Below are 22891 nucleotides of genomic sequence, written 5' to 3'. Positions count from 1 at the left end.
CATGGGCAATGGCAGGAACCATGGGTGGGGCTCCCAGAGTGGGCGTTGGGCAGGGGCTCTCGGGGCTCCCCAGGCCTGCGTCGAGGCTGGCCAGTCACCGTTACTGAATGTTCCATGCTCCCTACGTCCACGATAGCACCAAGTTCCCACCTCGGTCTTGAGTGTAATGCGAAGCTCAGGTTCCAGGTGGGGAGTGACTTCCAGGGCTCCCGACTGGAGGCAGGACTGCCTGACTTCTGGGGTTCCGTGGTTTTGAGCATCTTCCGGGGGGAGGGGGAGCCTTGGCTCATTCGAGGAGCCCCCATGGAGCTTTCTGTGCCTGCAGACACCTGACTGCACCCCTGCCACCCTCCCCAACCACGCAGCCCCTGCAGCAGGCCAAGCGGGGTCCGCGGCGGGGTTATCCAGCCCCTGTCCCCGTGACAGACGATGCTCGGGGGACCAGGAGAGCAGAGACCGGGCCTGAGCCACCGTTTGTCCTGCCCTGCAGGTGCGGAGCCATCCCCCGCCCTCCTGGTGCCAAGCGCCAAGCGCCGCAGCCGGAAGACCAGCAAAGACACTGGGGACAGCAAAGATGGGGGCACGCCAGGGTCTGAGGAGCCCGGCGCCAAGTCACGAGGGCGTGGGCGGAAACCCAGCACCAAAGCCAAGAGTGGTATGTCGTCCCCAGCTCGGCCTCGGCCGAGGCACAAGGGCAGGTGCGGGAACACCTCTGTGGGGACTGGGCCACGTGGCCACTGGGACCGGGTGACAGATTGGGAAACCGAAGCTCTGGGGGGCACGTTGGTCTGTCGGGGGCAGAGCGGTGGTTCAGTCTAGCATTCAGGGACAAGTGCTAGGAGCCAAGATGGCCAAGGACCGTGCTGGGGTGACAGTGACTTGAGAGCCCATAGTGGATGCTGCTCAGGAATGGGCAGGGCCGGGCTTGAAACAGGGCTTTCTGGCTCGGGAAGCCCAACCCTGGCCTCACATAAGCTTTTCCCTTTTCTCTTCTAGATAGAGCTGCCGTCTTAGAGGAGGGAGGCCCAACAGAGGAGGTCCCCAGCACCCCGTTGGCCCTGGAGCCCATCAGCACCCCGAGTTCCAAGAAGAGCCCCCCAGAACCCGTGGACAAGCGGGCCAAAGCCCCCAAGGCTCGCCCAGCGCCCCCACAGCCCAGCCCGGCGCCGTCGACCTTCACCAGCTGCCCGGCTCCTGAGCCCTTTGGGGAGCTGCCGGCCCCCGCCACGGCCCTGGCCCCTGCCCCCCTCGTCACCATGCCCATCACCATGCCTGCCACCCGGCCCAAGCCCAAGAAGTCCCGGGCTGCCGAAGAGGCGGCCCCCAAGGGCACCCGGCGGCCCGGGGAGGAGGCTGAGCTGCTCGTCAAGCTGGACCACGAGGGCGTGACGTCGCCCAAGAGCAAGAAGGCCAAAGAGGCCCTGCTGCTGCGGGAGGACCCGGGCGCCGGGGGCTGGCAGGAGCCCAAGGGTCTCCTGGGCCTGGGCGGCTACCCCCCGGCCACGGGCGGCGGCGAGCCCAAGGCCGCCCGGCCCAAGGCCACTGATGGCGACCTGGCCCAGGAGCCCGGGGCCGGGCTCGAGTTCGAGGACTCAGGCAACGCCAAGAGCCCGGACAAGGGCCAGGCGGAGCAGGACGGGGCCGAGGAGTCAGAGAGCGGCAGCAGCAGCAGCGACAGCGGCAGCAGCAGCAGCAGCTCAGAGACCGAGGGGGAGGAGGAGGGCCAGGGCGGCGGCGGCCGGAACTGCAGCGCCTCCAGCTCCAGGGCCTCGTCGTCCTCGTCCTCCTCGTCCTCGTCCTCGTCGTCCTCGTCGTCGTCGTCCTCCTCCTCCTCCTCCTCCTCGTCCTCGTCCTCTTCCTCCTCCTCCTCGTCCTCGTCCTCTTCCTCCTCGTCCTCGTCCTCCTCCTCCTCGTCGTCTTCATCCTCCTCCTCGTCGTCCTCCACCACCGACGATTCTTCCTGCAGCTCCGACGACGAGGCGGCTCCGGCCCCCGCGGCCGGCCCCTCCGCCCCGCCGGCCCTCCCCAGCAAGGCACCCAAGCCGGCGGGCAAGGCTCGCTCCTCGGCCCACTCCCCGGGCAAGAAGGCCCCGGCGCCCCCGCCACAGGCGCCCCCGCCGCAGCCCCCGCAGCCTCTGCCGCCCAAGGCGCAGGCCGGGGCGGGGGCCAAGAGCCGACCCAAGAAGAGAGAGGGCGTCCACCTGCCCACCACCAAGGAGCTGGCCAAGCGGCAGCGCCTGCCGTCCGTGGAGAACCGGCCCAAGATCGCCGCCTTCCTACCTGCCCGGCAGCTCTGGAAGTGGTTCGGCAAGCCCACCCAGGTAGCCGAGGGCGGGGGTCTGCCCTCGCGTGCCCGCCCTTCCGTCACCTGCCCACCAGCCCCTGCACCGTGAGGGTGGGGGTGAGCCGTGTGGGGCGATCGCATTTTATACTCGTGTCCCCTGAGTCTCAGAGCGCCCGAGAATGCCCGCTCTGCTGGGTCCAAAGCTGTGTCCCCCCCAGAGCAGTGCTGCCTGTGATCTCGGGCCCAGACCCGCCCCTCTGTGGAACACAGGCCAAAAAGCAGGCAGGGACAGGCCCCTTGGGTAGGCATCCAGTTATCGCACAGAGGGGCTCTCAGAACCCCACAGCCTGACTCTTGGCGTGGGCTTCGTGCTCAGCTGTCCTCTAGCCTCACGGCAGAACAGCCCTCTCGGCCTCTGGCTGACCGGGGCGGCGACCCCAGCAGGAGGCATTGCTTTCCCGGTGTTTGCCGGCAGAGACCCGGGGCTGGATCGGGTGCCCACCTACCCACGATTGAGCGAAGGGAGAACGTTCTGGTTGCCCAGGTCCTATAATAGAGGGTGATTCTCCAGAAGGAGCCCTCCCAGCCCACCCTGTGCCTGTCTGCCCTCTGCACATGCCGACGCGTACCCCGCATGTACACGCACCCGAGAAGCTTCCGTGTGCGGGCGGGGAGCAGCCCCCACGGTCACCAGTCCGTCCCATGCCCTTGGACAGGAAGACTGGCTCCTTGTCCGCGGGTGCAGCTGGACGGCTTTGCCCACAGCGCCCGTCCCCCGAGTCCCAGGCCCCCTGGGAGGTGGGCTTGGAGGAGACGCCCCACTGGGTCTGTACCCCCCCCCAGTGCCAGTTCGTGCCAGGGCAGGTGTGGGGACTTGGGGGTTGACAGGGATAAGCTTGTGGGGTCCGACAGCGCACTTCCTAAGACCTTGAGAAGCTGCCGGGGGGGTTTGTCGCATCCGCTCCCTGGGGCACGTCAACAAGGCCAGAAAAGTGGGGGAGAGGTTCCGAATCAAGACCCCAGCTTGGGGGTTTCTGTCTTAGCAGTGGCTCTTGGGGGCCCCCTCTGCCAGTGCCACTGGAGGGCTCTGCGGAAGGGGTGCAGAGCAGGGAGTCGGGGAGCACTCCGCACCCCGCCCCCTTTCAGCTCCCGCTCTCCTTAGGGCTTCCCTGCCTTGGAGGCACTGACTTGAACTTGGGGCAGATAATGTGCTTCTCTGAGCCTGCGGGGCACGGGTTGTCTGACTTCCAGCCCTCAGGGGTTGCTGGCTCCAGGATGAGAGCACCTCTCCTGCCAAGGCCACCGCTGACGACAGCAAATTGGAGCTTGTAGGATCTTCCCTGCCAGGCTGCACTCAGACGTTCCCCACCAGGCCGCCTGGAGCTCTGGTCCCAGCAGGTGCCTCCGAGCCGGAGACCGGCACAGCCTTGCTGTCTGCCCTCCACCGTGATTGGCTCCTGCCCTGCGTTAGCCTAGCCTGGGGGCCCTCACTGCTGCGGTGACAGAGCCCAGGGCCAGGCTTACTGGCCGCTTTATCCGGAAAGTCCGGGGAGGTGTGGTTTCAGGTGCAGCTGCATCCAGGGGTTTGGAAGGCTGTCTTCAGACCCACTGGTGGGTCCATGTTCCAGGCTTCAGTTGCCCCTTCCTACCTTCACACTGATCTCCTGCTCGGACAGCCCCTTCCCTCTGGGCAGCGAGCAGCCCCAGTAGCTTCCAGCTCCTGTTCTGTCCGCTCGGAAGTGACAGGAGGGGAGGAAGGGTCTTTTGCGAGGTATTCAAGCTAAAGTTGGTAGTGGTCCTGAGCCCACCTCTGAGCCAGTAGGGGGCAGGCTGTTCAGATTGGCCAGGCCAAGCCCCATGCTCGCTGCAGGGGCGGGATCAGCCCCACAGGGGAGCCACATGGATGGAGCCACAGGATGCCAGAGACAACGGCTGGCAGAGATGGGCGTGTGCCGACATCATAGCCGTGCACCTCACCCTGAATTTATTTTCCCCTTGAGCTGAAAAGAATTTGTGGTTTGTAGCACCTCCAAGAAACCAGTGACAAGAACATCCGAAAGTCTGTCCCCACTGGGGTCCGAGGATTTAAAAGTAGGAAAGGTTGGACATGAGCGTGCAGGTCTCCCCTGTTCAGGCGAATTGGCCCTGAGTCACCGGCAGAGTGAGTTTTAGATTTTAGTTCGAGGAGATCACGCGCCGCTTCCGTGGGGGGACCGCGCTTTGCTGAGGTCTGGTCTGTCCGCGGGTTGCCCCCCCGAGCTTGCTGGGGCTGTGGTGGGTTTTGGGGTTTTGGTGTGTTCCCTCCTTGGACCTCCATGTCTGTCCCCGTGCCAGGCCAGAAAATGTTTGTTGAGTGACAGAAAAACCCAGCACGCCATGGGCCGGGGAGATGTGCTCCTCGTGCTGGATCCTGCGGGCCCCGGGCTGACCTTAGTCAGGGGCTTCCCCTGGGGGTTGACATGGTCCCAGGGAGAGCCCTCGGCCCATGCTTCCCACTCCCTCACACCCGATCAGGCCATGTGGGCGGCTGACTCCCAGCCCCATGCTCAGGTGTAAGAACCAGGCCAGTCGGCAGCTGACCTGTGGCCCCAGGGGATGTTGAAGGGCTGTGTGACAGCCGTGGGGGCGGAGCCCTGTGCTCCATCCAGAGGCGAGGCTGGGAGCCTGCCCTGTCCCCCCACTGGACCTCACTGTCCCTACTGGAAAGTTGGGGTTCAGTAGGGGACTGCAGGGTCCAGCCACGTGAGTGTCGCGGACAGCAGGTGTGGTGTCTGCGGGCCCTCCCAGGCGTCCTGTGCCAGCGCCGCTCGGGGACAGGGAATGGAAGTCCCCCTCAGTGCAGGTCCTTCGTGTCTGGGAAGCCCCCGTCGGACACCCAGCGTGCAAGGAGGTGAAGAAGGCTCCCCAGCTGGAGCCAGCAGGGGGTCCGCTCCTCCCCAGCCGCCCCTGCAGACCCCCAGAGCTCGGGGATCGGGCTGCGGGCGGTCCTGTGACGCACCGTGTCCCACAGCGCCGCGGCATGAAGGGCAAGGCCCGCAAGCTCTTCTACAAGGCCATCGTGCGCGGCAAGGAGATGATCCGCATCGGGGACTGCGCTGTGTTCCTGTCGGCCGGCCGCCCCAACCTGCCCTACATCGGCCGCATCCAGAGCATGTGGGAGTCCTGGGGCAGCAACATGGTGGTCCGCGTCAAGTGGTTCTACCACCCCGAGGAGACCAGCCCGGGCAAGCGCCTCCACGAGGGCCAGGTGAGGCCGGGTGGCCTGCAATGGCCCGACCGGCCCAGAGGTCAAGGCTGGGGTGCCTGGCTCTGGGGTCGGGCGGGACCGCGCCGGGCTCACCACCATCCCCTTGTCTGCCCCACACGCAGCACTGGGACCAGAAGTCCGGCCGCAGCCTCCCCGCGGCCCTGCGGGCCTCCAGCCAGAGGAAGGACTTCATGGAGGTAGGGCCCGGGGTAGAGGCTGGGCCTCTCACACCCTCCGCACACAGCTTGAGGGAGGGGGTGGGGCTGGGCTCCAGTGGCATCGGGGCCCCTGCCCCGCAACCCCATGTCTGGCTCTGATCTGTCCGCCGCGCTGTGTCCCTGGCGCTTCGGGGCCCTTAGCCTTCAGGCCTCTCTGTCTTGGTCTGTGTGTCTGTCTCGGGATCTCTCTTGGTCTCTGCATCTGAATCCCAGTCCCGTCTCTCGGGCTCTCTCGGGCGGGGGTGGAGGGGTCTTTGTCTGTCTCTGCCCTCAGGGTTTTCCCTGGTCCTTCTGGTCCGGGAGGGGGTGCCCCCTCTCTCCCCGGCCCCCCTGCCCTGACGCCCGCCTGCTGTGCCCGCAGCGCGCCCTCTACCAGTCCTCCCACGTGGACGAGAACGACGTGCAGACCGTGTCGCACAAGTGCCTGGTGGTGGGCCTGGAGCAGTACGAGCAGATGCTGAAGACCAAGAAATACCAGGACAGCGAGGGTCTGTACTACCTCGCGGGCACGTACGAGCCCACCACGGGCATGATCTTCTCCACCGACGGCGTGCCTGTGCTCTGCTGAGCGCCCTGGGCGCCGACGGGGGCCCCTCCCCATCACTGCCACGTCTTGGGGGCCACGTGCGTTGGTCGTGTGCATGCAAGCGTGCCCGAGTGTGTACATGTGTGTGCCTGTATGCATGCACGTGCGTGCACGCATGTGCACACGTCCCCAGCCCCCTTCCCCTACCCCTGGGGTTCCCTCCAGACGGGGCTCCTCCCAGCTATCAGGGTATGGCTCTGCTGGGTCCCCTTCTGAGGCCTCCCCTCCAGCACCTTGTAAGCACTTGGCCGGGCCGGGCTGGGCCCCCAGGATCCAGGCGCCTCCCGGCCGGGGCCCACCAGGGATTCAGAGGGGAGGGGGTTTCCAAGGAACCAAACTGACACNGGCCCGGGAGCCCCCGCCCCACCCCTCCCGGTCTGGCCCCATACACTACTCACAACCCCAATGGTGCTGACATCCTCACCTGGCCACGCCCAGCCCTCCCGCCCAGGCCTCGGGCAGCCGGCAGGGAGACGGCCGCGCTTAGAACCTGTACAGTTTTATTGTACCGAGACTCTCCCCGCCCCTGTATCATAACGCCTTTAAATGGAGTCAACTTTTTAATTATATATATAAAGATAAATATATATAAATATATATAAATATAAACTTTTTAAAACTGTGAAAAAATAGCTATGAAATTATAAAAAAAAAGCGAACACATTCTGACGTGCAGAATATTATTTTTTATTTCCTATTAGATTGTGAGTGTCTAGCACCCAGCTTCACAGGCCCCCCTCGTCCCGAGCACACCCTGCCTGCCCCACCCCCTGGCCCAGGTGTACTGTATTCGCCCCCAGAACGGAGAAGCAGTTAGGGAGAGCAGAGGCTGAGGGAGGGAGGGGGCGGCCGGGCACAGCGGCCCCGCTCCCCGGCTCGGCCTGACAGCACTTACCAGCCCCCGCGCCTTCCAGGGGGACGGGAGGCCTCGTCCAGACAATCTTAAGGGAAGGAAAAGCCAGACTTCGGTTTTGTTTTTTGGGGGAATTACTGTTTTCCTTTTTTTTTTTTTTTTAAGTTTCTTTTGGAATTTTGTTTGTTGGCGAATTCTGTGTGATCTTTTTCATAAAAAAAGAAAAGAGAAAAAGCTATAATCGGAGAACTGCCATTGTCTGGAGTGGTTCATTTCGAGGGCTGGTGGGGTGCATGGTGCTGGGCAGAGGCCGGTGGGGGGGGAGGGTGCTGACCTTCCAGGGCCAGGAGCGATGCGCCACCCCACACAGCGCCACAGAGCTGTTCATGCCCAAGCTAAGGTAAATTAAGGGAAATGCAGTTTCTCGGTGGCCCCGGCCATGTCTCCGGTGGCCAGCAGCCAGAAGTGGCCAGTGGCTACTGTATTGGGTGGCCAAGGTGTGGGACATGTCCATCAGTGCTGAAAGCGTTCTTGGCCCGTGCGAGGCTGGAGGGTTTGCACCTCCTGTACCCCCCCAACCCCCCTGGAAGCGCAGAATCAGCACTCCCAGCCACGCCCACATCTGGAGACCACAGAACAAAGCCAGTGCTATGGTCTGAGTGGTCCTGGGCAGGTGTGGGGACGTGGGGCTGCACCCCTGCAAGGTTGGGGGAGGCTGGGCCCTGCTCCTGGTGCTGCCAACCCCCCTCCCGCCCTGAGGTTAGCTCTCACTGACCAGGAACACGCCAGCGACCTGCCCCTGATGGGCCTCCCGTATCAGACACACGACATAGGACACACGGCGGCACTCCCACCTGGAGCAGTGCACTGGCGCCACCTGGTGGCCCCTATGGTATCGCCTCGAGGTCTCGGCTCCCATGGCTGCTCAGGGCGCCCACCTGGGTCTGGGGGTGACGCCTGCCCAGTGGGTCCCGGGGGGGTGGGTGGGTCCCTGAAGCTGCAGGCCTGGGGCACAGCCCCCTCTGATGGCCAGTCCTCCTCCCCGACCCTTCTCCAAGGGACCCACGTCGAAGAGTGGACCAACACCACTCCTTGGGGAAACTAAGGCACCAAACCGTACAGGAAGTTGTTCATATCAGACCAATCAGCAGCCCAGCCAGGACCGGAGCCCAGAAGCCTCAGCCCCAGGTCCTGGCTCCGTCCCTGCGGGCAGGGGACAAGCTCCCTCCCCCTCTTTGTCTTTCTCCCGGTTCAAATGGATGGGACGCAGCCCTTTCCCCTGACCTGAGGGCCAAAGGAGCACCAAGGCGCCCTTCACGCCCCAGTGCCCAGCTCGCACACCGCTGTTCACCTCCACCGCGTCTACGGAGACCCTCCTGCTGCCGGACCATCACCCCTGCCCACCCAATAGGAACTTCAGGCCTGGATATGGACAAGGCCCCTTTGCAGATGAGAACACTGAGATCCCAACCACGTGGGTGGCCCTGTCCCGCCAGGACCCCTTCCCCTGCCGCCAGTGAGCGAGGTGGCGAGCGCAGCCCCCACGCGCACAGATGCTCCTTGGAGGTAGCGGCTGGCAGATCTCTGCCTTTATCTTTTAATGGCCAGTGCGGTACACTTAGTGGACAGATGGGGACAGGACACAGAGGGGCGGGGTGGGCTCCCCCTGGAAAAGCCTGTCTTTGGCAAGATGCTCCAGAATCCCCTCAGCTTGAGGGTCCCGCCCGGGGAGGGACCCCACACCCCTCCCTCCCTCGCAGGGACTCCCATCCCTCCTTAGGCCTCGCTGGATGAGGATCAAGGTCTCAGTCAAGTGATGACTTTGACTGGGACATGTCCCCTTGTATCAGGCGGAGGAGCCAGAGATGTGGACAGGGGTCCCTGGGTGGGGGCAGACCCCCAGGCCTGTGGTGTCAGGTGGGTGCCCAGGTGCAAGGAAGGGGGTCTCGGTGTGGGGAGGGGGCACCCAGGCCAGTGCAGAAGCCATGGTCGTAGAGGGGCGACTGTAGACCATGGTCTGAGGCCATTCAGACCCATGGCTGCTGTTCCTTCATGGCAAATGAGTTTCGTTTGGGAGAACCAGTGTTTAGGAACAGGGAGAGGGGAGATGCTCTCTCCTTGAGGACCTCTGATGTCCATGAGGAGGGCTCCCCGGTGAAGGAGGGCTGGGGTCGGGGGCCACGGGTGGGGGTGGTCTGCTCTCCTGGCCGGAGAGGGCTGTGACCCCAGGGGCCGGTGCACACAGAGGGTGAAGGGCAGGCGTGAGACAGAACGGGGAGCACAGTGCTGGGTGGCCCTGGGGGGCCGACGGCTCAGCATCACCCTGGGCCCAGAAGGGGGCGTGGCTGGCACGGGGAGGAGGCCGGGCCCCGCAGGCACTGCAGGCAGGGGTGGGGAGGGGGCCTCGGGCCTCGGTTGGGGGGGCCCAGGCCTGGCTCAGGGGCCGGCGGGGAAGGAGGAGTTGGTAGAGGCGTGGAAACAGCTGCTGGGAGCATCCCGGGTGAGGCTGTAGGTGCAGTAGGCCACGGCGGAGCCCAGCGTCAGCCCCGTCATGTAGGACACGGTCATGGTGTTCCCTGCGGACGACACTGGACCTGAGGCGGCGGGCCGGGGAGGGTAGGGCAGCAGGGGGCGCGCAGAGGACCACCCTGGTGGCCTTGACACGGGGCTAGAGTCCAAGCTGTGGCTCCTCAGGCATGGAGCAGTGACCACCGCCCGCTCCCGGAGAGGTGGCCATGCGGGGACTGTTACACCCCAGGTGAACTCACGGGGTGCCCCGGGCCCTGCCTGCTTCTCTGTCTCCAGCCCCCCATCTCCATGTGCTTCCTTGTCGTGGACAATCCGGGATGTCTAAGGGCTTCTCGAACCACTGTACCCAGAACACACCCCAGGGCCCCATCCCCCCCTACCCTCCCTCATCTCAGTAGACAGCGATCTTGGGACAGCCCCCACCTGGGGACTCCTTCTTGACCCCCGATCCCTGTCTCACACCTGGTCTCCCAATCCACCAGCTGGCCCTGTGGGCTCTACCATCAAAACAGATCCAGGAGCCGCCACTTTGTAGCGGAGACGCCGCACCTCACCCTGTCAGAGTCCCCCTCCTCCACAGTATGGAGGAGCGCAGTAGCACCTCCCTCTCTCCCTGCCCCTGCCGTTCCCAGCAGCAGTGGAAGGCCTCTTAACACGTTTGGGTCCTGCCCCTCCTCGGGCCTCCCACCCCTACAGTGGCGGCCTCCTCCCATGCGGGCTCTGCTCCCGGGCTTTCTCCAGGGCTCTTCCTTTGCATGGCCCCCATGGCTGGTTCCCTCACCACGTCCTCCAGGTCTTTGCTCAAAAGTCACCTCCTCAGGGAGGCCTTCCCAGACTGCCCTGTTTACACTGCAAACTCCCTATCCCAACAACCCCATTTTCTTTTTCTGCTGGGTTTTTCTCTGCCATTCTTAGCACCACTCCACACATTACACGTATTGTCATTTGTCATCTCGGGACTGTGAGCCCCACAAGCACAGGGATCATTGCCTCGTGTCCCTGGAGCCTATAACAGGGCCTGGCACACAGTCAGGGCTCACCGAGTAGTTGTGCGATGCATGGGAATAAGTGACGTATGAACGTCCTGCCCCTATGAGCTCCCTGAGGTTGACTTGACCCTGGAACCGTCACACCTGTTTGCTACGCGGCCTCGATTTCCCTGCCGGGCAGTGGGGTGCCAGGCCTTACCTGCCAGCTCGCGCTGCTTAGGGCTCACTTTGCCCGCCGCCAGGATCATGGGCACGCTGCCAAAGTAGCCGTTGCTGATGCCCATGAGCAGAGAGAAGACGCAGGGCCAGGCCGGGTGGCGCAGGGCGGGCGCCCCGCTGGGGTAGACGCACAGGATGAAGAGGGGGATGAAGACCACGCGCAGGCAGGAGCAGGCCAGCAGGTGGGTGCCCCGCCAGTCCATGGGCAGGGCTGCCAGGATCTGTGGGGGGCCAGGCACGTTGGCACCCCGTCTCTCCCGAGCCCACCGCCCCTCCCGTCTCTAATGCAGCCCCCAGAAGACATGGTCCCTGTCCCCGGATGCTCCCAGCTCCGGGTGTGTCCCTTCCTTGCCTGGCCGTGACCACGAAATCTACCAAATCCCTTGTTACAGCAACACCCGGTCCTTGCCGCGGGCCTGGCATCCATCAAAGACCGCACGCCCCCTGCCCCCGCCCCGGTCATCCTCAGCACACCCTCCCAGGTGGGGCTCCCGACCCTGATTGAGAACTGAGGCCCTTGAGGCCCTCGAGGCTCCGGGGGGCAGACCCACCGGCAAGTTGTGCGGCAGGATTAGGGGTCAAGCCCGCTGATTAAGCCTTGCTGCCTCGTGAGCCAGGTGCGTTTCTCAGACCGCTCTGCTGCGTGACCTCGGGCAAAGGGCTTTCCCTCTCTGAGCCTCATGTTCTTCGTGCCTCCGGAGAAGGCCCGCGTCAGGCCTGCCCCAGGAACGGCTGCCTTGATCTCACTCCGGCCCCGAGCCCTGACCCTGCCCCGCGCTCGTAGCTCAGGGCCCTCTGCCCATGTTCTTCCGCCCCAGAGGTGGCCGCTCCCTGGGAGAGCTGTCGGTGGCCGCCCGCCCCGGAGGCCCGTTCACTGTGCACAGACATGAGGATGATGCCGGCACCAGCCTCTGTCTGAGCAGGGAGCTGCGCTGCGGGGTTGCTGGGGCCGCTGGCGGGGGGATGCGGTCTGGGATGGCGCGGTGGCTTGGCTGCCCCGTCCCCACTCGGGAGCCCGCAGCGCCATCTCCTCCCCCGGGGGCGGGCTGCAGGCTCACCTTGCCCACGAAGTCGGACAGGTTGAACACGGCCATGATGAGGATCGGCAGCCACTCGCCCAGGACGCAGTGGCGGACCTCGGACTCGAGGCCGGGGAACAGGCACAGCGTGATGAAGTAGGTCACGGCAATGGACAGCATGTCGGCCCAGATGGCACGGGCCACGGCGTAGCGGTGCAGCAGCAGGGCTGTGGGCGGCGGGCCGGGGGTCAGGGGTCAGGTGACCGCGCCTGCGCGTGGCCCACAGGGCAGGGCCCCAGCAGCAATGCCCAGAGGACCGCCCTGCCCGCCCCCTCCCCAGCCCCACCTCTGAAGGAGGGCCAGCTCCGCGTCACCCTGGGCTGGGGCACGTCAAAGCGCGTGTAGGAGCCCCTGCCGCTGCTGATCACCTCGTGGGCCGGGCTGTCCTTCGGGGACCCGCTGCTGGCCAGGCCTGGGCCTTGATGCTCCTGGAGGGAGGACGGAGCCGGTGGGGTGTGGGTGGGGAGGGGCCCCCAGGCCTCCCACCCCCCACAGCCCCTCAAACACGCAGAGCTCCATGTAGCCCCTGAGCCTTTGCACTTGCTTTGCCCTCGGCCCCCAGTGTCCGTCCCGGGGATCTTCACACCGCCCCTCCACACAGGTCAGGTTTCAGCCCAGAGGCCACTTCTCAGGGAACCTCTCTGAGCACGGAGGGGGAAGGGCCTTGTCCGAGCACTGGGACACAGCATGTCACCTGGCGGCCCCTCTCCGCATCTCCGGCTCACAGCGGCGTTTCCCCAGCAGAGCCCGGGTGACTCTCTGGGCCCCGTCTGCGAGGACTTGGCTGCCAAGGACACTGAGGGGCCCCGGGGGCCCCCCAGGAGCAGGGACGCTGGCTCCTCCCACTCGGGGCTTCCGGTGTCATCCCACAGGCGCCAGCGGCCGCCCCACCTGCCACCCTGGTCCCTCCGGGGCCCATGCAGCACTGCTGCCACCAGAGGGCGCGCCGCCCCCCAGGATGGCTCCGGCCGGCCTGCCAGCAGGGCCTCAGACCACAGCTGCGGAAGGTCGAATCCTGGGTCCACCAATCTGAGGAGGGCCCCCCCCCCCCGTGAAAAGACACCTCAGACCACGGCGTGACGGAGCCCTCGGCCGGAGAAGCTTGGCCGGGACCTCGCGGTGGCAGCGCCCGGGGGACTCACAAAGTGGATGTCCCCTGCGGCGACGTCATGGTGCACGCGGTAGCCGGCTCTGCAGCCCGGGCGGCTGTCGCGGGGCCGCGCGGTGTGGTAGAGCACGAAACGGCTGCGCCGGACCAGCAGGTGCAGCAGGAAGCAGAGCAGCTCCAGGCCCGCCGACACCAGGAAGAAGATGAGCGTACTGGCCCGCTCGTCTGGCAGCAGCAGCTTGGTGAGGATGCGGCTCAGGGACACCATCACACCTGCTGTGCCTGGAGGAGGGGGGTGCCCTGCTGGGCCTGCGCCGCAGCCCCCACTCGGTGCCCCCGGCCCTGCCCCAGCCCCGGCCTGGTCTGCCCCGCTCCCTGCACCTGCCCCAACCCTGGCAGGGTCTGCCCCCGCCCTGCACCTGTCCCCCGCCCTGCACCTGCCCCAGCCCCACCCCAGCCCTGCCCCAGCCCCAGCCTGGTCTGCACCAGGGGGCTGCAGACACTCACTCTCTCCGGTCATCACGCCCTGGGTGTATCTCTTGGGCAGCATCCCCGTGTACCCATAGAAGCTGGATTGCTGCACTTGGGGGGAGAGACAGAGGAGTAACCGTGAGATGCCACTATCACCGGATGGCGGAGGGATTGGTCCACCCACGCCCACCAAACGGCGCGTGCCAGGGGCCACGGGCCCGCCACGCTCCGTGACTGGCTCTGGCCAATGAAACACAAGCAGAAATGACCTGCCCGCTTCTGGCCGAGGCAGGGAAAAGCCCACGTGGACTTCTGGGGTTTCTTCCCCCAGCGGCAGTGACCGAAGGAGCTCCGGGTGACAGATGGGGGCAGCTGCGGGCCGGCTCCCAGCAACCGTGTGGAGCATCGCCCAAACCACGTGTTGGACACGCAGAGAGAGCCAGAAATAAGTCTCGTTCTATGAAGCCATGGAGATTTCTGAGCCAGCTGGTCAGCACCGCCTCCCCGCTCTCATCCTAACACAGGCAGAACCCCCCCGGATCTAGCAGGGAGGGGTGTTGGGCACAGATCCTGCAGGCTAGTGAGTCCATGGCCTCCACGGACACCCCGGCGCAGTCACACTAGGAAAACTAGGCTCTCCTGCTCCTTCCCGGCATTCGCTTTTTAACAGAATGGAACAGAGCAGACCTGAGGACACTGTTTCCCAGAACCCTGATTTCACTGACAAACACACTCACGCAAATGCATTCACCGGCTCATGGCGTGCAGTGTATTTCTTTCTGCTCAAAGAGAGTGTGAAAGAGTACAAAGCAACTGGCCTGGACCTTTCCAAACGTCACTGCCACGAAAGAGGAAGGCTGAGGACCACGAAGGATTAAGGGGGATTAAAGACATGACAGTGAGTGCAGGGCATGATCCCGGATTGGATCCCAGGTCAGAAACAGAATGCTATAAAGGACGTGATGGAGGCGACTGGGGAAGTGGGGACACGGTCACGCAGAATAGCGCTGTGCGGTGTTACGCTCCCTGACTCGGGCAGCCGTAACACGGTCATAGAAGAGATGTCCTGGCTTCTAGAAAACACACCCTCGAGAGCTAGTATTTGGGCAAGACAGCTCCCAAATGGTTTAAGGTGAAAACTTAGATTATTTTATATTTGTATGTATTCAGCGATGAAATGTATGTATACATGTATGTATCTACGTGTATAAGAGAGAGAGAAAGCCCGTGTGACAAAATGTCAGCAACGGGTGAGCCGACGCGAAGGGTCTATGGGAATTCCTTACACTATATTCGTGCAAGCTCTCTATAGGTTTGAAATAGTGTCCAAATACAAAGTTAAAAAAATAAGTTTCAAAGCCACTGTCCAAGAGAAACGTGGTGGCGTGGCGGCGTGGGCAGGCTAGTTTTTGAAGCACAGTGTAGGCCTGAGACAGCCACGGAATTGCCTCAATGTCCACGTGGAGAGCAGTGGGTGTGCGGACGTGTGCACAGCGTGTGTGCGCTGATGCTGTGTGTGCTCAGCGCACACGTGGGTGTGGTGCGGGGCGTGTGCACGTGTGTAGGACGTGTGGGTGGATGCAGGAGGTGGGGTGTGCGCTCATGGAGCATGCATGTGGGGCATGCACGTGGCTACGTCCTGGCGCCGAGCCCCCGTCACCCCGTGTGGTACGCCCCCAGCAGGCGGCGGGGCTGAGGTGGGACGGCCCGCAGACGGTACCCAGAGTCTTGGCGCCAGCCCCCCGCCCTGCCCGCGCCCTGGCCCAGGGTCCTACCTGTGCAGCCTAAGGCCACGGTGCCCACGGCGGCCAGGTTGATGGCGTAGGCTTGGTCATGAGAGAAGAGCTGTAGCCAGACGTCACAGATGCTGATAAAGAGGAGGGGGCCCAAGGCCAAGAGGTAGCCTAGGGGAGAGGCCAGAGAGGTGGGCAGTGAGCTGGGGGCTCCCCTTGTCTCACTCTTCCTGTAGAGCCCGGTCAGAGGTCCCCTCTCTGCCTTTCTCCTTAATACTGGGAGGGCTGGGGACACTTTAGAGGTGCCTGGAAGGCTTCCTGGAGGAGGCACCATTTGAGCTGGGCCTTGAAACTGGATGTCGCCAGGAAGAAGAAAGGGACAGGAAGAGTAGATGTGGGGGGTGCACAAAGGCCTCCGCAGGGGCAGGTATCATGCTGGCATGTGGGGTCCCCGCCACCGGCTTGATCCTGTTTTCACACACTGAACCCTGTAACGTTCCCAGGAGGCAGGCCCATTGCCCACGTGGGGAGACTGAGTCGCTGGGAACCGGGGAGGTGAGTGGCCGGTCAGATGCGCGGAGCTGGGAGCCCCGCGGGGCAGCGTACCCGCGGTAATCCTCGTGTGCAGGCTTAGTCTCTCCACCAGCACATTGTTCAGAAGCACAGCCACCAGCGCCACCAGGATGTAGGTGAGGCTCATGTCAAACACGATTGAGGTCCCTGCGGCGGGGGGGAGCAGGTGCTCAGGGGGAGCCCCATAGCCGGCACCCACCCTCGCCAGGTGCCGCTTCCTCACTCCGCCTGAACGTGGCTGACAGCCCAGAGAGGGGGAGCAGCTGCCCTGAGTCCCGCAGCGATTCGCAGCGGAGCGAGGATCGAGGGAACACGGGCTCCAGCCCGCGGCGAGGGCCGGGCGCGGCCGCGGGGGACCCACCTGGGTACTTGTGGTGCAGGTAGTCCACGTCGGTGATGAAGCTATTGTACGGGAGCAGGAAGCCCACGCCGGCCAGCAGCATCGCGAAGTAGATGGCGTGGTAGCGGTCGTCGGGCACCGGCTCCTCGACTGCTGGACCCAGAGGCAGCAGGTAAGGGGGGGCCAAAGCCCTCGGAGCCATGGCCACTGTGCCAGGACCGGAGTCCACCGCAGCAGCGCCATCCCCATGTCCGCGGCCCATCAGCACCACGGTCACCGCCACCCTACCCACCGGCATCGTGGCCACCATCCCCCTTCACGGCCAGAGCTGTCATGGCAACCACCCACGGCCGTCACCGTCACGGCCGCAGAGCAGCTGGCTTGACAGAACGGTGCGACGGCCGTTGGCAGACTCAGCCGAGGCGAAACGCCCCGGGAGGCTGCCTGTCCCCGGGCGCTCGTGTGTCCAGGGAGTGCACACGTGGACGTGGCAGTGGCACCGCTCCCTACGCCCTTCAGACCCCCGCCAGCAATGTGGCTGCTTCCCGCCCTGTGACTCGAGGCTGCTGGGCCACGGGAGGGGGGGGGGTCCAGGTTCCCAAGGGAGAAACGCTTCTACCCGGAGACACGACGGTCCCATTGACCAGGAAGCAAGACGGGCACCGGCCACGTGGGGCTCCTCCCGGATCAACAGCAGAGAAGAGGGTTGCCATCCTGGCCGGGCCATTCATCCTGACGACCAAGGGGAGACCAGGTTTGGAACAGAGTAGGAGTATCTCTGCAAAGCAAAGAGGCTCCTCACGGCATCTCTTACGACTTCTGCTCCCTGGGGCTGAAGTCAACGGAAAACGGTAACGATCCGATTGTAGCCTTTAGAAATGAAGGTCTGGGTCACCGCACCGGGCAAAGCAGCATGACCAGCTGAGAGCCGAGGGCAAAGGGGAAGGGTAGTTATAAATACCAGCCACGGCCACGTGACCCCCTCAGACCCGAGGAAAGCGTTGTTATGCGTCTTTATCCCTTACCTCGATAGGACTAAGTTTGTGTATGTGTACGAGCCCAAGCTTGGGTTTTGTCCACTTTATCACCTCACCGCCTCACAGGATGCCTTTGTGTTTAAAACCGCAGTGTTTAAATCATGGGCTGTCACAGGAGAGAGGTGGGACCGAGGTATGGCAGACTTTGCATCTTCCGGGGAAGGCGTCCGCATGTTTTTGGTTGTAGAGGGGTTCTCTGTGTCGCACCCAGGGAGCGGGATGACTTTGTCAGTGTCTTTATTTGGAGGTTAAGTATGGTTATGGAGCTGTGTTTGGGAGCCAAGCTGTGAAGGGTCAGTCTTACGGGTCCACTTGGCAGGCTGAACTAATCCCTTGTTCAATCAGACACTGACTGAGCCGCTGCTGTGAAGGGATCGTGTGGATGAAAGTCCCTCCTCAGTGCACTCTCAATTAGTCAAAAGGAAATTGCCCCGGGTGGGCCTGACCTAATCAGGCAAGACATTTAGGTCTTCCCAGAGCTGAGACCCAAAACAGCTCAGGCCCCTGGGGTTTCCTGAGCGCCTGACTTATGGACTTTGGACCACTTGGCCAGGCTCCACTGTAGTTGCTTCTGTTCTGAAATAAATCCATATGCATGTGTGTATATCTATGCCTGCATCAGATCTATAAATCTGTCTACTCTGTCTATGCATCTCCTACTGGCTCTGTTTCTTGGCTGAACCCGAGTGACCCAGCCCCTGTCACCACGGCCACTATAGTTAAAACCACTGCTACGGCCACCATCCACTTCTATGGCCACGGCTGCAAGGGCCACGGCCACATATTAGCTAGTGCCACACCTGGGCAGGGGACGTCTGGCACCTGGGGAACGGGCCCAGAGCTGGCTCTGCCCAGGCACAGGGGAGCAGCCCACTGCAGGGCTTGGCCAGCAGCACATGCTGCCTGTGTGCAGAGAGAGGGGGCAGAACCAGAGAATAAGCCCGTTTCTGGGCCCGGAGCAGTGCTAGGGTAAAGTACAGCCACCCCAAAATGAGCTATCACAGGGGGCCTCCCGAGTGCAGGGACAGCCCTAAACCACGTTTTGGGGCTTTCGTTGCAGCCACATTGACTGTGGCTCCTGAACCGTTCGCCTTTCATAGAGGACATAACCAAAGCCAGAGAATGGTAACTTGCCCAAGGTCCCCAAGCTGGTGGAGGGATGGGGCTGAACCCAAACCTGTCCAGTGTCAGCCCCGGATGCAGCCCTCTACCCAGCAAATCTGGTCGCAGAGGCAACTGGCCCATTTCCTCGAGGTGGGGACCGAGGCTCAGAGAGGTTCAGGCCCTTGTCCAAGGTCACACAGCCAGGCCGAAATCAAGTCTTTGCACCTCACATCAGTCCTCGCTTCAGGCACTTGCCCATCTCCACTGAAGGGAGGCCAGCGAAGGTGACCAAAGCGACAATGGGTCACACCTCCAGATGGAAGTTCTACAGGGCAGCGCAGGACTCCCCTGGTGCCCTTCCACCCGCCCGGTGGTCACGGAAGCCCGTGGCCAGATGAGGGCTCATTCTGGCTCCGTGACCCACACGGACACATGGCATCCGCGTGAGGTCGTCCCCATGGATGACGGACATTGCACCCCGCGCTCAGGGACAGCCCAAGGCTCCCCGAGGGTTCCCACTGCCCCTCCCCCCTCACTCACCAGAGCCCGGGAGACCCGGGACACCCCCGGCCGCGCCGGCCTGGCTCCGAGCCGTCCCCGCCGCCCCCTCCTCCTCCAGCTGGCAGCTGTCGGAGCTGAAGCTCATCACCACACTGCTGTCCGGCGTGCCCGCCACGCTGGGCTCCTTGAGGCGCTGGCTGCCCACGGTGCCCATGGTCGCCGGCGCTGTGGAGAGGAGAGGGGAGGCGGGCTGAGGCAGCGCGGGGACCTTGGGCTTGCCACGCGGTGGCATGCCGTTCCCGTTTCGGGAGCTCGGGCTCGTGGCACAGTGACGGGGACCCCCGTGACGGCCGCTTGGTGGCATGGAGGGCGAGGGACAGGCCGGGGTGCCAGGGCTCGCTGAGCGGTCAGGACAGCCGACAATCTGGAACGCGGGGTGTGCCGGCCTGCGCTCGGGGTCCCCGCACCGCTTCCCTCTGGGACAAGGTGCCCGGACTCACTTCACAGCTGGGGTGACACGTGCCTGGAGGGTGCCACCCCCCCCCGGCAGTACGGGGGGCCGTCCCGACCCAAACTCAGGCCCGTGGGACACTCCAAAGCACCGCAGGCCTCCATCCTGGGGCCAACCACCTTCCAGGGCGGGAAGGCTTTCCTTTGGTCTTGCCGCAGTTTCTCTTGCGTCAATTCACGTCTACTACCTTTGCCTAAGGAAGAAGCTAATTTACCCGTGATGGAGAGACACCCCCACTGCGGGGTGGGGTCGGGATGGGGGGAGTCTTGTTTTTTCTCTAAAAGAGTTATCCACTTTTCCTTTTTTTTTTTTTTAAAGATTTTATTTATTCATTTGACAGAGTGAGAGGGAACACAAGCAGGGGGAGTGGGAGAGGAAGAAGCAGGCTCCCAGCGGAGGAGCCCCATGCGGGGCTCGATCCCAAAACTCCAGGACCACGCCCTGAGCCGAAGGCAGACAGACGCTTAACGACTGAGCCACCCAGGTGCCCCTCCTTTTTTTTTTTAAGATTTTATTTTTTTAAAGTTATCTGTACACCCAGCGTGGGGCTTGAGTGCACAACTCCGAGATCTCACGCTCTAGCGACCGAGCTGGTCAGGCACCCCATCAATTTGTTTTTCTAACGACTTTTATTCATTTAGCTCATTTCAGCTCCTCGCAGAGAATCTGAGACAGAGGGGGGACACCAGAGCATCGGGCGCTGAGCGTGGCCCCCAGAGCTGCCCTTGAGCATGTGCGAGAGCCCACAAAGAGGCCGAGAAGGCCCGCTTCCCGAGGGATCCCATGTGCCTGGGACTGCTCCAAACTTCTCCGCGGTCGGCCTGCCGTCACCCCTCCACCTCCATCTGCTCTTGCTTTCTCTCATTTCCTCCCACTCTCCTGCCTCAGTTTACCCGCTCCCAGCCTCCAGGCCTGATATGCTGACTGTCACCGGGCGCCTCCTGCCGGGCCGTGTTTCCAGCTTTCCTACTCTCCCCTGAGTTTTTACTGGGGCCTCGGAGCCGGGAGCCATCCTGCTTCCAGGCTGCTCCGGGGACCGGGGGGATTGCCCCTGCCACCTGGGGGCAGCCCTGGCTGATGGACACCCACAAGCACGGAGAAGAGAGTCTGGGGTTCTCCCTCTGGGGACTGGGTAACCCCCCCGCAGACTCAGTGCTTTCCCTGAGTGTGCCCCAGCCCTGGGTGTCCTGCCTCATCTGGAGCTGGGGGTGCCAAGTGGGACTTAGGACAGAGCTGGGCCTGGTCTGAATGACCGTGCCTTGGGCAGGATCCCACACAGGAGGCTCAGAGACCCTGGGCCCCACCCTCCCGGCCTCCCTGAGCAGATAGGAAGGCTGGGGAAGGAGCCAGGGGCAGAGCAGTGGTCTACAACAATGGAACACTCCCCCGCAATCCACTCAGGATGGAAGCCCAGCCCTGGCGGACGCCCGAACCCCGAACCCCTGACCCGTGCTCTGCAAAGCTTCCCAAGACGCAGCGCCCTGGCCACGCCTGGCCACGCCACCCGGGAAGGCAGACGTGCTCAGCATCGAGCCAGGAGGCGGCCCCACTGCTCCCTCTGGCTCATCAGTGAGGCAGGCAGCTGCCACCCACAGTGCCAGCCTCAGCCACTGTCCCCACGTGCTGCTCCAGGGCCCTCCTGTGGGCAGGGGGCTCTGGCTTCCCCTGTGGCAGCCCCAGGCCCCCAGGCATGACCTCACTGGTGGCAGAGTCTGGGGGTGCACTGAGGTGGCTTGTTTCCACCTCTCCTGACCTCGGCCACCTCGCTCCTCCCCGGACCCCTCAGCTCCACACCAACAGCCTGGACCTGAGATCACCCCCAACCCATTCCTCCTCCTCTCATGTTCCACTTTACTTAAAATCTAAGGACATGCACATAGGTTTAAAAAATCCAAGAGTGCACGGGCTCTTCTCAGCTCCCCCCACCCTGCCAGGACCCCTTGATGTCCACCACTGGGGAGTAGTTGAGAAGACACAGTTCACGTCTTTGGCCAACAGATCACCAGTCACTGCCTCAATGGGCCACCCCTGGGCCTCAGTTTCCCTACCTCCCTGTTGTGGACAAGAAGGGTGAGAAAGTACTTCACAGATTGTCGGGGGTTGGCGGCTGAGTGGTCAAAGGCTTAGCTACACATGGGAGACGCTCAGAAAGTCACACAAACCCCTGCTTCGGGGCACCGCAGTGGGCCTGAGAGGGCTCCTGACCCCCCAGCAATCCTGAAAGCCCGGCTCACAGGCCCCCACTTTGCACGGAGACCCAAGGCCGCAGCTCGCACTGGCGTCCCAGCTGAGTCGAGCACCTCTGGCACTCCCATTTCAGCTGTGACTGAGCAGACACTGCTTCCGAATGTGCCCCCAAGGCCAGGCTGACCCCTCCCTCTGGGGGCCGTGTTCCACCTCTACAATGTGTCCCCCCAGAGGGGACAAGGAACTTGAATTCTATTTGGAAAGCCAGCCTGCTGGCCCTCTTCAGGCCTCACACTCATCGTGGGCCACAAGCCCTAGCCAGCTGGACACCCTTGGATGTCCCTGGCCCCCTGTGCCTAGGCCTACTGAGTTCTCTGCTGCTCTCCACAGCCAAGCCCACACATGGCCCCGACTCCTCACTGCTGGTTCTGCCCACAGAGAAGGGGTTTCAAGGCCCCGGGCCGCCCCTTCCTGCAGTTGCCATTGGAGAGGTGAATGCACTGGCCACAGGCGCTGGCTGGCGGCTCCCACAGCCCAGACCCACCCCCTCCTCGCCGGCCTTGGTTTCTGCGGGTCCCAGGGCTGGCAGCACCCTGTATCCCCCAGGCTCCTTCTGCCTGCCTGGCCCTATCAGCAACAAAGTTGGTTCCCAGGCCATGCCCCTAGGCAAAAGACAGACTCTCCAGGCCACCACGAGGTGACCCCTGGGCACAGGCCCTGCCTCTTACAGCGGCTTTTCCAAGAGCCAGGAGGGAGCTGGCTGGCGGAAGAGGCGAGATGGGGCAGAGAGGGTCCAGGGAGGAACTTCAGGTGGAAGGACCCTTTGGGCATGCCAAAGAAGAGAAGGAGGTGGCTCCCAGACCTGGGGATGGCCTGGGGCCACGGGCCACTCTCCTGGGTCTGGGTCCTGCGCTCGCAGATGGGCTGATGGGGGGTGCTGGCCCGGTCCAGATGCTGGATGGGGCAGCGTAGTAGTACCCTCTTCCCAGGACAAGGGTGGGGTGGGGTGGGAGATACGGGGTCCCCAGAGCCACGTGCCCCCGCCCCTGGACTCAGCTGCCCCGAGCCAGCGCGGAGGGGGAGGGGGCGCTGAGTGGGGCCGCGCGCGCCGCAGACAAAGGCTCCGACAGGTCTCCGCGCCCCAGCCCATCCCCGTCTCTGTCCCTGCCCGCCACCTCCGCGGTGACCGCTTACCTCAGCACGGCCGGGCCCCGGGGTCCTCGGCGCGCCCGGCCCAGCTTGTGCCCGCCGCCCCCGCGCCGGGACCCCTGGGCGCCCGCGCCCGACGCTCGGCTTTGGGCCCGGCGCAGCCGGCGTCCTCC

The 22891-nt window shown here is 63.7% G+C and overlaps 2 protein-coding genes across 7 annotated transcripts in view; one reads left to right on the top strand and one right to left on the bottom strand.

The window, feature by feature from the left end:
* Window positions 1-6691, top strand: part of TNRC18 (trinucleotide repeat containing 18) — a 58575-nt gene extending 51884 nt beyond the window's left edge. The window contains exons 22-26 of the mRNA XM_034669756.1: window positions 491-655; window positions 997-2321; window positions 5295-5531; window positions 5654-5728; window positions 6111-6691. Coding sequence (XP_034525647.1) covers window positions 491-655; window positions 997-2321; window positions 5295-5531; window positions 5654-5728; window positions 6111-6317 — 2009 coding nt within the window. The 3' untranslated portion in view covers window positions 6318-6691. The remainder of the gene's footprint in view (window positions 1-490; window positions 656-996; window positions 2322-5294; window positions 5532-5653; window positions 5729-6110) is intronic.
* A 980-nt stretch (window positions 6692-7671) lies between these two features.
* On the bottom strand, window positions 7672-22891 carry SLC29A4 (solute carrier family 29 member 4). 6 transcript variants are annotated; one of them, XM_034669757.1, is made up of 12 exons: window positions 22764-22891; window positions 18911-19096; window positions 16849-17007; window positions 16251-16382; window positions 15923-16036; window positions 15359-15487; window positions 13620-13694; window positions 13147-13394; window positions 12291-12432; window positions 11984-12171; window positions 10906-11146; window positions 7672-9764 (listed from the first exon to the last, which is right to left on the bottom strand). In XM_034669757.1, exons 2-12 carry the CDS (start codon window positions 19083-19085, stop codon window positions 9625-9627), a joined length of 1743 nt encoding a protein of 580 aa, XP_034525648.1. In that variant the 5' UTR covers window positions 19086-19096; window positions 22764-22891; the 3' UTR covers window positions 7672-9624. The 6 variants fall into 6 exon arrangements, with proteins under 6 accessions (XP_034525648.1, XP_034525650.1, XP_034525649.1 ...); XM_034669759.1 differs by having other exon boundaries at window positions 13147-13337; XM_034669758.1 differs by having other exon boundaries at window positions 16251-16379.

This window comes from Ailuropoda melanoleuca, chromosome 10 (assembly GCF_002007445.2).
Source record: "Ailuropoda melanoleuca isolate Jingjing chromosome 10, ASM200744v2, whole genome shotgun sequence".
Classification (NCBI taxonomy): Eukaryota; Metazoa; Chordata; class Mammalia; order Carnivora; family Ursidae; genus Ailuropoda; species Ailuropoda melanoleuca.
This window is presented reverse-complemented; position numbering and strand designations above follow the sequence as displayed.

Bases quoted from the DNA above. Each gene is read 5' to 3' on its own strand.
- SLC29A4 (XM_034669757.1), bottom strand. From the start codon at position 19,085: ATGGGCACCGTGGGCAGCCAGCGCCTCAAGGAGCCCAGCGTGGCGGGC. The intron at 17,008-18,910 runs GTGAGTGAGGGG...TTTGCTTTGCAG, and splicing joins CCCGGGTCTCCCGGGCTCTG to AGATACTCCTACTCTGTTCC. The intron at 16,383-16,848 runs GTAGAAGCGTTT...CTCTGGGTCCAG, and splicing joins TGGGACCGTCGTGTCTCCGG to CAGTCGAGGAGCCGGTGCCC.